This window comes from Trichosurus vulpecula, chromosome 9 (assembly GCF_011100635.1).
Source record: "Trichosurus vulpecula isolate mTriVul1 chromosome 9, mTriVul1.pri, whole genome shotgun sequence".
NCBI lineage: Eukaryota > Metazoa > Chordata > Mammalia > Diprotodontia > Phalangeridae > Trichosurus > Trichosurus vulpecula.
Genome location: NC_050581.1, coordinates 165,471,425 through 165,488,192, shown reverse-complemented (window position 1 = coordinate 165,488,192; position 16,768 = coordinate 165,471,425). Strand labels below are relative to the sequence as shown.

Below are 16,768 nucleotides of genomic sequence, written 5' to 3'. Positions count from 1 at the left end.
CTCTGTAAGTTAGAGGGAGAATTAAACGTCTCAAGCTGTAGGGAAGAAAGGGAGAGTTTTAAAATTAACAAGTGCTGAAAGTTAGTCAGAGAGGTACTTAAATTGTGTTTTGTTATTCATCTTTCTTCTCAGTCTACTTGTTCAAAATATTTTCAATATATTAAATACAGCTATTATTAGTATTGAACTTTTTTCTTTTAATTAAGAGTTCTAATTTGATAGAAAATCATATTTAAATGGAGAGGCATATTTTTATCATTTTCAGCTGAGCTAACCCCATCTGTGGGAAGTTAATCTGTTAGAAGACAACATGAGGTCATTAGCCAAGTTCTGAAATCTACCTGATCACAGCTCACCCAAATTGGCAGGCAAAGTACATTAAAGAATGTAGGAGAGCCTGTGGAGGATGGGGTTTTTGAAGTTCAAACTTACAAAGCAAGTGACTTTAAATTAACCAGGCTTCGGGAACTGTTTAAGAATTAATGAACAGCAACTATTAAGCACTCACTGTGTACCTAACATTTTGCTAAGCACTAGCAAAACAAAGAAAAACTGGAAATCCTCCCTCATGGACAATGCATCTAATGAGGATACAAAAATATAACTATTGCATATTTATTTCCCTTCTGAAAAGAACTAGCAGTCAGGGGAACTAGGAAAGCTCTCCTGTAGAAATTAGAAGGAGGTAAGTTTAGAAAGAATTCATGGATACTAAAAGATTGAGATAAAGAGGCAGTACATTCCAGCCATGGCAGGTAGTCAACCAGTGCAAGGACACACTTTGGGAGATCAAGCCATTTATTTGAAAACACAAGTGTGTGCACATGCGTGCACGCACACACACACACACACACACACGCACACACACACACACACAAATACACACAGAATTTGGTCAGTTTGGCCTGACAATAGAATGTATTGAGGACAGTAATGTGTAAGGAAACTATAAGATAGGAAGGGGCCAGATTGTGAAGAGAAGAATTTATATTGGGACATAGAAATAATAGAGTCACTGGAGTTTATTGAGTTGGGGCCAGGAGGTAATATAGTTACATCAGTACTTAAGGAAAATCCCTGGGAGTTGTTTGTAGGATGGATCAGAGTGGGAAGAAACTTAAAATGAAGAGATCAGTAAGAAGGCTGTTGCAATACCGCAGCAGAGTGGTGACGAGGGCCTAAAATAGAGTTGTGGTTGTGTGAGTAGAAAGAAGAGAACACATATGAGAAGTAAGGTCAAAATAGAAAGGACATGATTAGTCAGAAGATTGGATAAGTAGGATCACTGAAAGTAAAGACTGCAGTATGACACAGAAGATATGGGCATGGATCATTGAGTTAGGGCAGTGACATTGACAGATAAAAGGATGTACAGAAGAGCAGCGAATTTGGGTGAAAAGATAATGAATTTTGTTTTGGACAGATAATGAGTTTGAGATGCCTCTACGTCAAAATTTCTAATAAGTAGTTTGTGATGTAAGACTAGATTTTTGGAGAGAGACTGGGGCTGGATATGAAGATCTGGGACTCATTTACACAGAAATGCTGATTGAGCCCATCATTTGATGAGATCACCAAGTTAGAGGATAAAGACAGAGAAATAGGTCCAAGGCAGAACTTTAAGTCAACATACTCAACATACTAATACTTATACTCAACGTCTAATTATCTCAAAGTAGTAAGCTGAAAAGTGAATTTCCATTAATAACATATTCACTTTTTTCCTGAAATATGTTTGAATTGGTTTAAGAAGCTTCCCAATAGAAATTCCTGTTTCCGCAACTCCACACCTAGAGGGTTTACTTAAGTGACTTTCCAAGGCCATGTAGTCAATATGTCTCAGAGGTATCAGAAGTGGGACTTACTGACTTTGAGACTGGTTTTTATCCCTTGTGCCACATTGCTTAACTCTCAAGATGTCATTTTGTGATTATATCATCAAACATGACAGTGCATTTCTTGATTCTTTTTGTAGCCATTGAAATCCATGGAAAGAAATGGACCAGGATTAGAGTACAGAGTAACATGGAGACAGCAAGGAGTTCCTTCAGAATGGTCTGATGAACTGGCCACAGATAATACCTTACGGGTGATGACCTCATCTGTCTTTACTCCCTATGATGTCAAAGTTCAAGCAATCAATCAACTTGGCTCAGGGCCTGAGCCACAGACCATAACTGTATATTCTGGAGAAGACTGTAAGTGACCTCTCTTCACAATTAATATAAAACTTATAAGTATTTGAAAAAACTTCAGCACTATTTTAACATTATCATTAATAAACAATTATTTACTGAATGCCTACTTTGAGAAAGACAGACACTGGTCACTGTAGTCAGGTCACAAAAGTCTGACAGTTAGTCAACAAGCATATATTAAATGCCCACTATATGTTAAGTACTGGCAGTGCAAATACAAGCAGAAAAAAATACAGTCTCTGCCCTTAAAGAAATTATATTATAATAGGGGAAGAAATGCATGATAAGGAACTGAAAAGAGGGGAAGGAGTAGATAGTCCAAAAGTATATAGTCCTTTTGGAATAGTCCAAAAGATATTAAATCGAGTTGCAGAGGGCACAAAATTAAAAAAAAAATTATGATGTGATAGCACCTGCTGAGTGCAATAACTTGCATTTAGTATGCTATGCATACATTTAGGAAAAGACAGATGACTATGTATCGCAGTCTTTGTGGAAAATTGAAGATTAAATAAAAGAAAAACATCTTTTTTTAGTTAGACACAATATCTGCTTTTAATTCTAGCTTTATTTAAAATATTTGGTATTTTTAACATTCAATTTGGATAATGTTTTAAGTACGTATCCTTTATAAGCTCTGGTATAGAATGCTAAATTTGAACTTAGAACACCAAGGCTACTATAGACATTCCACATGGATTTACTACTTGGATGACCTTAGACCATTCAATTTTCTCTTCTGGGTCTTCTTTTCCTCATCTGTAATATCACCGATTTTGGATTAGATGAATTTTGGTCCCTCCAATTCTAAATCTTTGTGTCTATGAAACATAATCTTGCCATAATAGCAAACACGGGTAATTTTGAAACATATTTTATAATTAAATACATTAAATTATCTATCCTGGAAGGTAAAAATTGTGTTTTCAGTAGGATAATTTGCATGTGAACAAACACAATTGGGGAAATAAAATTTTTAAGTTTTCAAAAATGTCAGTTTAAAAGTTTCTTAATTTTTTAATCTTGAGTAAATTAGATTATCAGCGACTTTTTTCATGAAAATCCTTTTTTAGGTAGTACTCAAAACAAAGAAAGCAAATTATAGAACTTCCAAACTAGAACTGATGAGCAGATTCCCAAGACAGTACCTAATTACAAGTATTCTGGCTCAGTCCAGTGTTATAATAAGAAGAGATGATAATTTTCATCCCTGATGAGCCTTTCCTATTTATACACTTATCAAGAAGATGTCACAGTCTTCATGGGATAATAAATTTAAAATTTTAAGGGACTTCAGAGGCCACATAGTATTATAACCTCCTCATTTTATGGTAGAAACTGAGGCCCATTTAGTGACTTGTCCAAAATCAGAGAAGCAATTGAATTCAAATCTCATAAGTTCAAGTTCATTCTTGTGTTCAAAGAACCAAGCTGCCTTTCCCATCTATTTATTAATATTTAATTGCAGTGTGATATTGCTTTGAACATTAACAACATTTTGCCTTTTGGAAAAAGAGAAGGAAGCATTCTTCCATGTAATGATGTCTCAAAAATTGTGGTGTTGGAATTATTCATCCTTCTAGGTAATTTGTTTTACATTGTAAAATGCCTTTATGTTTTGAATTACATTTGGTTGTAAAAGTGGAGTCTATATTTTTGAAAGGGCAACAAATGATAAAATGTGCTCCCTGTAGCTCCTGCCTCAGACTCTGACAAGATAGTAGCTTCTAATGTCCATGTGAGCTATGATCTGATATTATAGTGGGGAAAAAAATATCAGTCTTGCTATTTTTGATGTGAGGTGAGCCTAGCACATTCTGTAAGTGATTGTTTTTAAAAGATTCAATTAAGTGGATAGAATGATTCTAGTCTTCACATTTTACCTTTAGATGCCTTCTTGGTCCATAAGACACACATAAAGCTTCCCTTCTTCTCTGCCCAGTAATGTGTATTTAATGTTTATCTGATGCAGTCTAAAATTTTGGTAGCCCTTCAGGTGGGATAGTTTTCATTTTTTTAAAATAACTTTATGATTTAGAGATTACTGACTGATTTTAAGTAATTTCACATATTAAAAATAGTAAGGAAGAACTGCCCTCAGAATAATGTCTACCTAGTTTCAAGAATTACCTCTGACATGATCCTGGGCAATTTATTTTGTCTTCCCTGTCCCAAACAATTCCATAAAACTCCATGTTATGGAATAGCTGTTGCTTTGCATAGGTTTGAGAGAGTTTGCTCACTGGGCAACTCCTTCCACTAAGGAGATCAGAGGCCTAGATTGATTGACTGATCGATCAATCAATTTTGAAGCCATCTATGTCATAGATCCAAGATTTGAACTGACTTCCCTAACTCCAATTTCAGTGTACTTTCATTGACAGCACACTGTTTTATCATGCTGAAAGCTGCATTAACTCTCTAAATATAAGATTGTTGGTGTAAGATAGAGACCAAAGACTTATGCAGTATTTATAAATATCTATTTCCCCTCTTTGTGTTTTCCTCCCACTCCCAACTTCCCTGAGTGGGTAAATGTAAGATGGCATATGTATCTTGCCTTTGACACACTGGTTGTATGACCCTATTCAAGTTATTTAAGCTCTCAGTTCCCCAGGAACATCAACAGTGCTATTATTTCTAAATAGTTACTGACCTTCACTGATTGAAATAATTCCCTTACTGGGAGTTCCCTCTACCAGTCAAATCAAAATTCCAAATGACAAATAGCTGAGAAAGATAAAAGAATAAAAAAAGTCAAAAGAACTTGACAAACTAGGACTCTGAGGACTCTGAGTGGAATTAAATAAGGTTGAATTGGCTAGATGTAACTGTAAAGTTTTATATAGGGGTACAAAAATAGATTTTATGATTACATGATGGTAACAGCTCAATTATATTGTCTTGCATACCACTGGTATGCACTGGTAGTGTATATTGCATATAGACTATCATTCAGAAATAGATTGGGTTTAATCACTTTGGAAATTTCTTTCAATTCTGAAATTACTTTCCTGAATCAAAAATTATCTTGGTCAGGTCCCTTAACTTATTTTGGTCTCAGTTTTAACTCTAAAATGTAGAGGTTGGTCTAGATCAGGAGTGGGCAACCTTCAGTCTCTAGGCCACATGTGGCCTTCTAGGTCCTTGTGTGTGGCCTTTTGACTGAGTCCAAGATTTACAGAACAAATCATTTTATTAAAGGAATTTGTTCTGTGAAGTTTGGATTCAAAGGGCTGCACTAGAGGACCTTGAGGGCCATATGTGGCCTCGAGGCTGCAAGTTTCTCAAAATTGGTCTAGATGATCTCTAAGGTTCCTTCTATCTCTTCATCTATGCTCTTGTTAAATAGAAATTGATTATGAAAAAACCTAATTTTAAATGTTCTCAAAAAACAGAAATTTCATTTTAACTGATGCATATTTAATAAATTTTTATGTGCATTTGCCATGCCATTTTTGTTGTTTTATTTTGTTAAACATGGACCCTGGCATTCCATGTTATCAAAAAATAATAATATTTTGGTCCATTTCTTCTTACAATTACCTTGGTGATTTTTAGAACAATTTTACTGCTCCGCAACTTAAATTTATGCTGCTGAATGCCCATAAAATTTATTAAGGAATATTGATGAATCTTAGACCCCCAGATAATAGTATTATTTCAATTAAAATTATATTTGCACACAATAGTATTTTTGTACCTCATTCCTGATTCAATGCAATCAGCTATGCTGAGGAATCAGATATGTACTGACAATACTTTGGGCAAGTTTAAGGAATTCCCATTGAGGAAATTTTCTGATGCAGATTGGCACCTGCTGTATAATATATAATCTTAGCTATATACAAATCTACATGCATATACAAATATGCACACGTATTTACAATCTAATTTGAATATGCTGAGAGAAAAAGTGAAAGAGAAAGGGTCATATGGACAACATATATCATAGGTGAGACTTCACCTGGGGTCTTTGAGATTCTGAGGCTGGCTATCTACTATACTATACTACCTCTATGATAAAGAGAAATAAAATAAAATACTGGATGGAGTCATTTATGCAACATAGTGCAACTATATGTCACTTTTTTATGCATGATAGCTTTTCTGTTGTATGTTGACCAACTTCTGTAGGACACTGCAAATCAAGTGTTTGAATGGACCCAGCTTCCTACCATCTACTTGCTCTGGCCTCCATTGCCAAAAGTCCAGGCCATAATCAATCCTGATTGTAATTTTCCAAATGTACAAACACTACTGAATATAGTGACAATGTTTAGTTTTTCATGTAATTTGATCCAGTGGGGAAAAAAGGCAGGGGGTGGAATGGAGAGTGACTACATTATACATGTTGAAATTATAAAACCTTTAAGGAATTTCTTAAATGACAAACTTGGAGGCAAAGACTATGTTGTCTTTATTGTTTTACCTTTCCAAGTGCTTAGAATAATTTATGGTTTAGAATAAGTGCCTAAAAATAATTAATTGCAATAATGTTATTATTATTATAACTAGCCGCATGTAACTCTTTAAGGTCAGCAGAACACCATACATATGTCATCTCATTTGATCACCAAAACAACTGGATATAGTAGGTGCTATTATTATCTTCATTTTACAGATAAGGAAAGTGAGGTTGAAAGAGGTTGTGACTTGCCCGAGGTCATAGAGCTAGTAAGTGTCTGAGGCAGAATCTGAACTCAAGTATTCCTAACTCTAGTTTCAGTACTCTCAATCACTGAGCCACCAAGCTGCCTCTATTTAGTAAACAATTTTTTTTAAAGAAGGATAGTGCCCTTGGAAATGAGCAAAGATCCAATCCACTAGACCTCAGGGCATCATTAGTGCTACCATATTATTACATCATCATATAAAATTAGGCTTATTAATAATATCATTGTAAATATTTGAATATTGATAAAGATTACAGATTGGATTTTGAAATATTTTTATTTAAAAAATGTTTATGAAATTTCTCCTGCCTGGTTTAAATATATTATGGAAACAATTTTTTGAGAATAATTTTATTGATTATGATTTAACAACATGCTCATATGGAATTCTCTATTTGTGTGTGTGTGTGTGTATTTACAGATCCTGATGCAGCTCCTTCGTTGGTATCAGCAAGCGTTATAAATAGTACCCTAATTAATGTCACCTGGGACAGAATTCCAAAAGAGAGAGTACATGGACATCTGAGAGGATATCAGGTATTATTTCCTAACAGTTGCATCAGAATTTTCTTGGTTTCAAAATAAAGCTGATTCAATAGGTTACAACAATTATATGCAAGGAAAAAAATATGCCAATGGACTATCATTTCTTTTTAAATTTCAGATCAACTGGTGGAAAACAAAAAGCAGATTGGATGAAAGGAAATTCCCCAAAGAAATAAAAACTCTAAGACTGCCAGGAGATAGAAGCTATGGAATGGTTCCTTCACTAGACCCATTTAGTGAATTCAAGTTAACAGTCTTAGCCTACAATTCCAAGGGTGCTGGGCCAGAAAGTACTCCAATTTCTTTTCAAACTCCAGAAGGAGGTAAAAAGAACAACAAAATATGTGAGAGTTCTTCTCCCCTTAGTGTAACCCTTTGAAAGTATAGTCCTAGATTAAATCTAATCTATCACGATTCCTTATTAGTGTTTATAATCATTAGCAGTTTGATCAATTTAGGCCCGTTATATGTCTCTTTAATTTCTGGAATACATTTATACTCATGACATAGTAGCTAGAGACCTGGCCTTGAAGCTAGGAAATTCTAAGTTCAAAGCTATTCTGTGATACTGGCTGACTGATCATTGGCTACTTTTAGCTACTTAGTAACCTCTAAGACTTTAATTTTCTTAGAAAGTGTCAATTTTGTTAAGTAGAAGGAGTTTTGTTTTGTTTTCCCTTGGGAGTCTCAGTATTAATGAAAGTTCCTGTCTAATTCCTGTCTCTCTCCTCTATCTCAAATGGGAGGTCCTACATGCATTCACACAAATTCATGTAACAGGACATGTGGGTGAAGAGATCCCAGTTTGTATAAAAGGGGAAATCCCCAATTCACCTGGCTCTGTACCAATGTTCTGCTTGTGAAATTAGACTGTCACCATTGCCATCAGAGGAGTCTTTGTAGTTGCTGCTTCCAGAGTCAAATTTAACAGTCTTTAATATGGGAAGAACATAGTGAGAATATACCATCCCAGCTACAATGGCTGAGTGGTGGCCCCCATTTTCTCTGTGCCCTCATGATCTCTCTTACATTCCAACTGCTGGCTGCATCCTATTAGACTGTGTGGTGGATCTGACTTCTGCTGAATGTACTTGTGTTCTTTCTACATATTTCTGTGTCCTTGGGAGCCAAGACATTTCTTTGTCAGTCTTGATGAGTTTTCAAAGCTGATATTAGCACAAAGAGAATAAATTAAGTACTAATGAAATTAAACATTGAAATTCTAATGGAAATAAACAATTAATGCATGTTACCTGTAAATAAATATTCTATATTATCTATCTTAAAATTAGTTCTAAATCAGTCAATAAACATTTTTAAGGAATGACTATGATCCATGCATTAAGCATTAGGGATAGAAATCAAAGCCAAAAGAATGATAGTCCCTACGCTCAAGGTTCTAACTTTCTTTTATTTTATTTTTTTTCTTTTTGAGGGAGGAAGGCAGGGCAATTTGGGGTTAAGTGACTTGCCCAAGGTCACACAGCTAGTAAGTGTGTCAATGTCTGAGGCCGGATTTGAACTCAGGTCTTCCTGACTCCAGGGCCGGTGCTCTACTCACTGTGCCACTTAGGTGCCCTAAGGTTCTAACTTTCTAATGTGGAAAGGGTATCCATTGTCTAGGTCTGGGGAATTAAGGATGGCTATTCTGTCCTCTTTCCCAAGAAGGAGGTTCTGGGAGGAACTCACTAGTGAGAAGAGACCCGAAGGAGCAGAGTCAGAGGGAAGGTGAAGTATGGTGATGTGGGATGGCAAACCAAAAATTGCTAGTGTCAGGCCTTCCAATTAGAAGAATGGGACTATATAAAGGAATTCAATTGTTTGAATTTTCACAGTTTTAATTTTCTCATAAATTCTAAGTTGACCTCATTTATTTCAGTACCTGAACAGCCTACTTTCCTCAAGGTTATACATGCTGATAAGGACACCATTGTATTATCCTGGGGACTGCCCAAGAAAGCACATGGCAATCTAACTGGCTACAGTTTACAGTACCAGATAAGTAAGTAGAAATTTGATTTTTGTAATCAATCTCTGTAATGAATTGATTATATGTTTGAGTAGATGACATTATGAAATGAGAACCTAGGGCTAGGCAATGCTTCGGCCATTGATGAGAAGATGGGACTCATTGGGAAAGACCCTGATGCTGGGAAAGATTGAAGAAAAAAGGAAAAAGGGACAGCAGAGGCTGAGATGGATAGGCAGTCTCATGGGGAAAAATGAACATGAACTTGGACAGACTTTGAGAGGTAGTGGAGGAGAGAAGGCCCTGGGCTATGGTCCATGGGGTCATGAAAAGTCAGACATGATTGAATGACTCAACAACAACAGATAATTCTAATTATAGGTTGTCCCTAATTGATTTGACTACCAGAAATGTTGCCTAAATTTCAAAGTACAACCAACTCAACCATTTCATGTGAATTTATCTTATTTGGAGGTCAACTAGAACAGTAATGCCTACATAAATATAGGCCTCTCTCTCCGTCTCTCTGTCTCTGTCTCTCTGTCTCTCTCTGTCTCTCTCTCTCTCTCCATATACATATATGTGTGTGTGTGTGTGTGTGTGTGTGTATGTATATATATACACATATGTATATATATATATACACACACACAAATATATATACACACATATATATGTATATCCTTCCCTCTCTCTCTCCTTCTCCCTCTCCATCCCTCTCTCCGTCTGTCCATCTGTTTATATCTATCTAATCCTGGTGCTACCACTTACTGTCACTGTGACCTTGGGCATGTGACATAACCTTTGGCCTTTAACAACATTTTGAATGACCTACAGAGCTTCAGAAAAAAGAAAAGAAACTACAAACGAATGTTTAAAATAAGTAAATGAGTAAAAAGAGGGAAATACATGAATTAGATGGAAATAATTGGGAGAAGAGAAAAATCTTTTGTAAGACATTGTTACTGCTTCATCTCTTGACTATACTTTGCTGATATATTACTCAGGCCCACTCTTCCATCTTGGGTCTGTCTATCTATCTATGTATCTATGTATATATCTGTCTATCTCTCTATCTGTCTGTCTCTCTGTCTTGGGGGGAACATGCCTTGGATAATACCTTTGTTGCTGTATCTATCGATGACTTCATTCAGTATACATATATATGTACGCACATACTTGTAGGTACATATACATGCACACATGCATGCATGCATGGTTGTATACTATATGAGGCAGTATGGATGGTATAGTGAATAATAGTAGTCCTTAAGGTCTGGCAGATCTGGGTTCTAATTTCATCTCTGATATTTACTGGCTGTATGACTCTGGTCAAAACAATTAAACTTTCCATTTGCCAGGCAACTATCTGATTTCTAAGACTCTTAACTGCAGAAGAGTTGTATGGGTATAGGGAATTTCTTCACTGCAAATTCCTTATGTTAGTAAAATCACAAGTTTAGTCATATATATATAGTGTGTGTGTGTATGTATAATACATATGTGTGTATATATGTGTATATATGTATATGTGTATATATATATACATGATACATAAGTGTGTATCTAGATATTTAATATAGGGTTCGTGAATGGCTGAGTTGGTATTAATGGATTTTAAAAGAAAGTATGAAATAGTGAACTTACAATATTTTATTAAGTATTTGGGAAAAGGATTTCTTTTCATTTACTGGGAAACATCACAACGAATATTGTTGATATATTCACTCACAGACCTAGTCCTGGGAAAATAGGGCTATAAAGACACTTTAACCATATGCATGGTGATTTAAGCAATAAATATTTCATTGGATTTTTAAAAGAATTGTTTATATATTAAAGAAAAAAGGGGAAGACGGCTTTCATACTAAAAATATTACTCTGTAGAAGAATAGGATGAAATAAGAAGCAAACTTAAAGTCCTGACTACAATTTCTCTCCTCCTTACTCATAGAAAATGTCTCTTTTTAGATGAAGAAATAAGGAAAGTATACTTAGAGATTTCTCCTGAAAATATCATTGACCTGGTTATGATTACAATGGTCAAAACATTCCCACACTTATGAGACACAGAGAAAAAAGTGGAAAATATAGCAAGTTCTGTGTCCAAACAAATTAAATTAGCCATTGTTTTCTCCAAATATTTCTTTACTGCAATGTGAGCATAGGCATTGCAAACAATAATTAATTCATTTTGTTCTAGTAGGCAAATATGAGGTTGTTGTTGTTTTTTTTTTAATTTGTCCAAGATTTTTATCTCTTTCAACTATTACCAGCATTAGCAGCAAACTACATGGCTTAAATGCCAATAGGACACAGGATACATTGTGAGGGAAGAGAAAGAGAGAGAGGAAAAAGGAGAGGGAGAGGGAGAGGGAGGGAGGGGGAGAAAGAGAGAGAGAGAGAGAGAGAGAGAGAGAGAGAGAGAGACAGACAGACAGACAGACAGACAGACAGACAGACACAGAGACAGACAGAGACAGAAACACAGGGACAGACAGAGACAGATACAGAGAGAGTTAAAACTTCAGTGAAATGAAACCTTATACAACATTTCTGTTGAAAGAGAACTTTCAATGGAAATGTCATTCAATTAACATTTAATAAGCATTAACTATGTACCAGAAAAAGGAAAAGAATGGATGGATTCCTTTGTAAAAATAGTATGTAAAATTAAATGAGTCAATCAAGAATTGTATCACGCAGTTGGCATACATAATCATACATAAAATAGACCATGCATACCCTTGAGGAGTTTATATCCTAATAAAAGAGACTATATATACATACATATGCATTTATGTATACTCATATGTACACACATATATACATATAAAACCACATACAAAATAGTTCCAAGGTAACCTTGATGAAGGGCAGGGGGACTATCAGTTGGGTGAATGAAGAATGGTATTAGGAAGCAGATAGCTCTTGACTGTGTTTTGAGGGATTGTAAAATATTAAGAAGAGAAAGGAGTGCATTTGAATCATGGAGGACAGCAAGCACAAAGACATTGAGAGAGTATGTGTCATGTAGGAGTAACTCAACATTACTATAAGTTATATCATGAAGAACGGTGCTTTAAAGATTATACCTTTCCCTACAGCATTGAACCTTTTGCCCTTTGCTTCAATGGGATTTAATCACAAGAGCATAATGAAAAGGGGATATATTTGTATATGCGTATATGTATTCTGTATGTATATATGTGTGTATATATGTACTTATACATACCTATATATCTACCATATATACACACATGCATAATGAGCATCCGTATACATATGCGTAAACATGCTTATTATACACCAATCATACATATATATTTCCATCAGAATGAAACTATGAAATCTGAAACATTTTTGCCATGTTATTCTGTTTTCTGCCTTTCTAAAGGCTTCTTTTCACACATTTTGTTATTGTTATTCAAGGGCAAACACCTATAATTTCAAGAAAAAGAATGATAGTAGTCAAAGCTCCTTTTAAAAAGTAACCTGGGTTTGTATTTCATCATTTTAATAGATAGGAATAATTACTTGCAGGTTGAAAAAAAAATGGTGTTTGTAATAATGTTCAATTAAGGTCATTCTTTTATATCTGAATTAAATAAGAAATTTCTAGAAACTTGTCTCAAAATAGTCTGATCTGCTTTTCAACTCTGTAACGTTTTTTGAAATATTTAAATCCAATTTGGAGAAGATTTAGAATCTTCTATATTATACACATATGTGTGTATAGACAATACATATATACGTATGTATGTATGTATGTATGTATGTATGTATGTATGTATGTGTGATTTCAACAAATCAAAATCCTTTCCTCTTTGTCAGTTTGGTCAGACTGTTCTAGGTGGCAGTGGAAGGATGCCTTGGAGCATGGAAAATCTAAGTTCAGATCCAGGCTCACTCCCTTGGTAGATGTGATACTGTCAAGTCACTTAACCTTTTTCCAGTTTGAGTTTCCTCATCTGTAAAATGAAGATAATTATAGCACTTAAATGTATATGGTCGCTATATCGAATGAGATAACATGTATAAAGTGTTTTGCAAAACTTAGAGCACTTTATAAATACTACCTTTCGCTATTATTGTATACCACAATATACACACAGATGAACGCATACATACATATTTAAATATTTTAAGGGGAGTGGGAAATCTATTCTTAGAATCTTATCAGTGTAGGAAAATTTCAGGTGAAGAATTTTCCTTTACCATTGCATCTGGCTAGTGCAGTGAATAGAGTAAGGATTACTTGAGTTCAAATCCTTCCTCAGATATTTACTAGCTGTGTGACCCTGGGCAAGTCACTTAACTTCTGTCTGCCTCAGATTCCTCAATTGTAAAATGAAGCTAATACCAGACTACCTCATAGGGGTGTTGTGAAGTTCAAATCACATTATCTATCTATCTATCTATCTATCTATCTATCTATCTATCTATCTATCTGTATTTGTATATGTGTATGTGTATATGTGTGTATGTGAGTGTTTGGGGGGGGGGTGGATGTGTTGCTTAACACAGTGTCTGGAACATAAGTGCTATTTAAATCATAATTCCCTTCCTGTTCCCTTTCCCTTCTCCCTCTCCCCCAATGCAGACTGGCAACTTCTCTGCAACTTATGGCCTTAAAAATGCTGGGTTTTGGTTGCCAATAAGTGATCTTTTTGCATTTTCCTGTTTGGAACGCACCACCACCACCACAAATATATCTATATCCATATCATGTGAGGTTTCACCTTTCCTTTTTGGAACAAGGCCTCTAGGCCACATCCGCTCCATCCTTATACCATGCTTCCAGCTCAAGTATTCCAACCCACTCTTGTTTTCTACATCTCCTTTATGTACTGTCTTTCCCCATTAGATTGTAATAGTTTTAGAACAGGGATTTTCTCCCTAATTTATATTTGTATTTTCACCTCTTACTGTAGACCCTTGGCACATAGAATCTACTTATTTATTTACTAAGAAGACAAATGTTTTGACATGACAGAAACACAACAAACATTGTATCAATGGTAAGATTGGCACCCAGGTCATCCTTACTCTAAGGCCAGTTCTCTATTCCTAAGAAGGACATCCTTAAAAGCTCATTTATAAATTAGAAATTTGCCTTTGAGTCTTTGGGAGGTGATTTATAAAGTTGAGGAGTATCTATCTCCTTTTGATTCACTTTTTTTCTGTCCATAAACCTGGTACAAGAAACCATTACTGTGCTCCACATTTTATATGCAAATTTGTGTCTTATTTTCAGATGTGGTTATGTGATTATCTCGATTTTATTGTAAATAAAAATGAGAAACAAAGAGTGAGATTAGGCATGCAAGAAGTCAGTATCTGAATGAGACTTTAAAAAGATACTCTGATCTTCTGGTCATGTACCTATTTAAAAAGATGAGCTGACCAGCACATTACTGGAATTGAAGGGCATAGCTTAAACATGTCATTTCCCTATCACTTCAAATACATTATAGTTATATTAATTCAAACTATGAGACTATCCTTATTAGTCATTAGGTCAATGACTGTTGATTAAAATTTTTCATTACATAATTTTTGATGTGTATTCTATCTTCTAATCAAACCTATGGGAAGTCTTTAAGAAATTGATTAAAAATTGATGTTTACATTTCCTAGAGACATTAGGAATACATGCCTACACACATGTGTGCATATAATATATATGCATATTATATAATGCATATTACATGTAATATATTATGTGTAATTAGATGTTACCTCAAAGGCACATTATCCCACCCCGTTATTTTACAAAGGAGAGAAATAAATCCAAGTGACATTAAGTGCTATGCTTGAGGACATACAGGTAGTATCAGAGGCAGCATTTGAACCTGTAATTACCGACTTCAAAACCCATACTCTTTTCATTGTATCATGGTGCAATATGCCTCCAGTCTGTGTATCAAATAAATGACTATAGTAATTAACATTATTTTTGTTTTATTTTATCATTTTTTCATAAAAATAAATTTATATTATAGATATAGGTGGCTAAAATGTTAAGCTGTAATTATTACATGGTATGTTCTAAAAATGGAAATCTAAAACAATGGAGCTTTTATACATTTTGAACCTTGGTCAATGTAGGAATTTTGTTTGCCAAAATCAGTAATATTTTCTTTTCAGAAATTCACAATGATAAGAAGAAAGAACCATTCTACAAGCAGCTGTTTATAATTGAATAAGGAAAATATTAAATTTAGAATATATTTCCATGTGTGCCTCAAAGCTGTAACTCTCATGTTTTATTAAATTTTATGGGAATTAAAAATCCTCATATATTTTATTTCATTTCTTTCTTTTTTAGTCAATGACACAGATGAGGTTGGAGAACTAAAGGAAATCAATGTCACAAACCCTTCAAAACTCAGTTGGCGTATTCCAGATCTTAACTCCACCACCAAATATAAATTCTACTTGAGGGCATGTACTTCCAAAGGCTGTGGGAAACCGATAACAGAGGAAGGCTGCACAATAGGAGAAGGGAGTAAGTTAATAGTGTTAATAGGGTTGTCTCATTAAAAATTAAGAAGTTTATGGAAATTCATGATGCAATTGAAGTATTTATGATAAGAATATGTGGGGATTTTTTTAAGGACAGCATCATTACTTTAAGAAATGGATTGACCAAAGTCATTTTAAATAGTACATCAATCACCTTAGCCCTTTGGTCAGGTAGCCCCATACTTTCAAGTTCAAGAGCTGTGTCTTTGCTAAATAAAAAACCAGAGAGGAAGCGAAGAAATGAACACACACACACACACACACACACACACACACACACACACACACACAGAAACAGAAAGAGATACGGAGGGAGAGAGCCTAAAGCTATTGAAAATGAATATTCTTTTCCTTACTCAGTGCAAAACCAACCCAATATAAAGAGTCCCATTCATGTGTAAACATATTGTGTTTGCCTGTGCCGGTCTATAACAAATGACAAATGGTTTTAAGAGTGTCATTAATCAAACCACTCTTGCATATTACTCATACTGATTTTTGTCCATCTTCCTCTCTCCAATTTACCTCTATGGCCATGATTTTCCACAAGTGCTGTTTTGTCAGTATTCTTGCTTAGTTCTCTCTCATTGACCTTAAGCAGCATAGAAAGAGGAAGAATAGAGATAAATAGGAAGAGGACAGAGGAGAAGTCAGAAGAATCAAGAAATTTTAGGGAAACTGGATGAAACAGGTTAATATATGGTTATAGTTTAGTTCAAGTTTTACAAAGATAGAAGGGAAACGAAAATAATGTACGTGCTGGGATCTCTATAAGTAATTGTCTGAATGGAAGCAAGATGTAGCAGGGATTATAAGGAACATAGTATAGTACAAAGAACCCTGATCTAAGA

The 16,768-nt window shown here is 34.9% G+C and overlaps 1 protein-coding gene across 2 annotated transcripts in view; it reads left to right on the top strand.

Annotated features, from left to right (window-relative positions):
* The window catches only part of CHL1 (cell adhesion molecule L1 like), a 133,164-nt gene that overhangs the window by 102,621 nt on the left and 13,775 nt on the right, over positions 1-16,768 (top strand). For both annotated transcript variants that reach the window (XM_036738368.1, XM_036738367.1), the window contains 5 exons: positions 1,976-2,198; positions 7,296-7,411; positions 7,539-7,743; positions 9,300-9,422; positions 15,721-15,900. In XM_036738368.1, the coding sequence (XP_036594263.1) occupies positions 1,976-2,198; positions 7,296-7,411; positions 7,539-7,743; positions 9,300-9,422; positions 15,721-15,900 (847 nt within the window). The remainder of the gene's footprint in view (positions 1-1,975; positions 2,199-7,295; positions 7,412-7,538; positions 7,744-9,299; positions 9,423-15,720; positions 15,901-16,768) is intronic.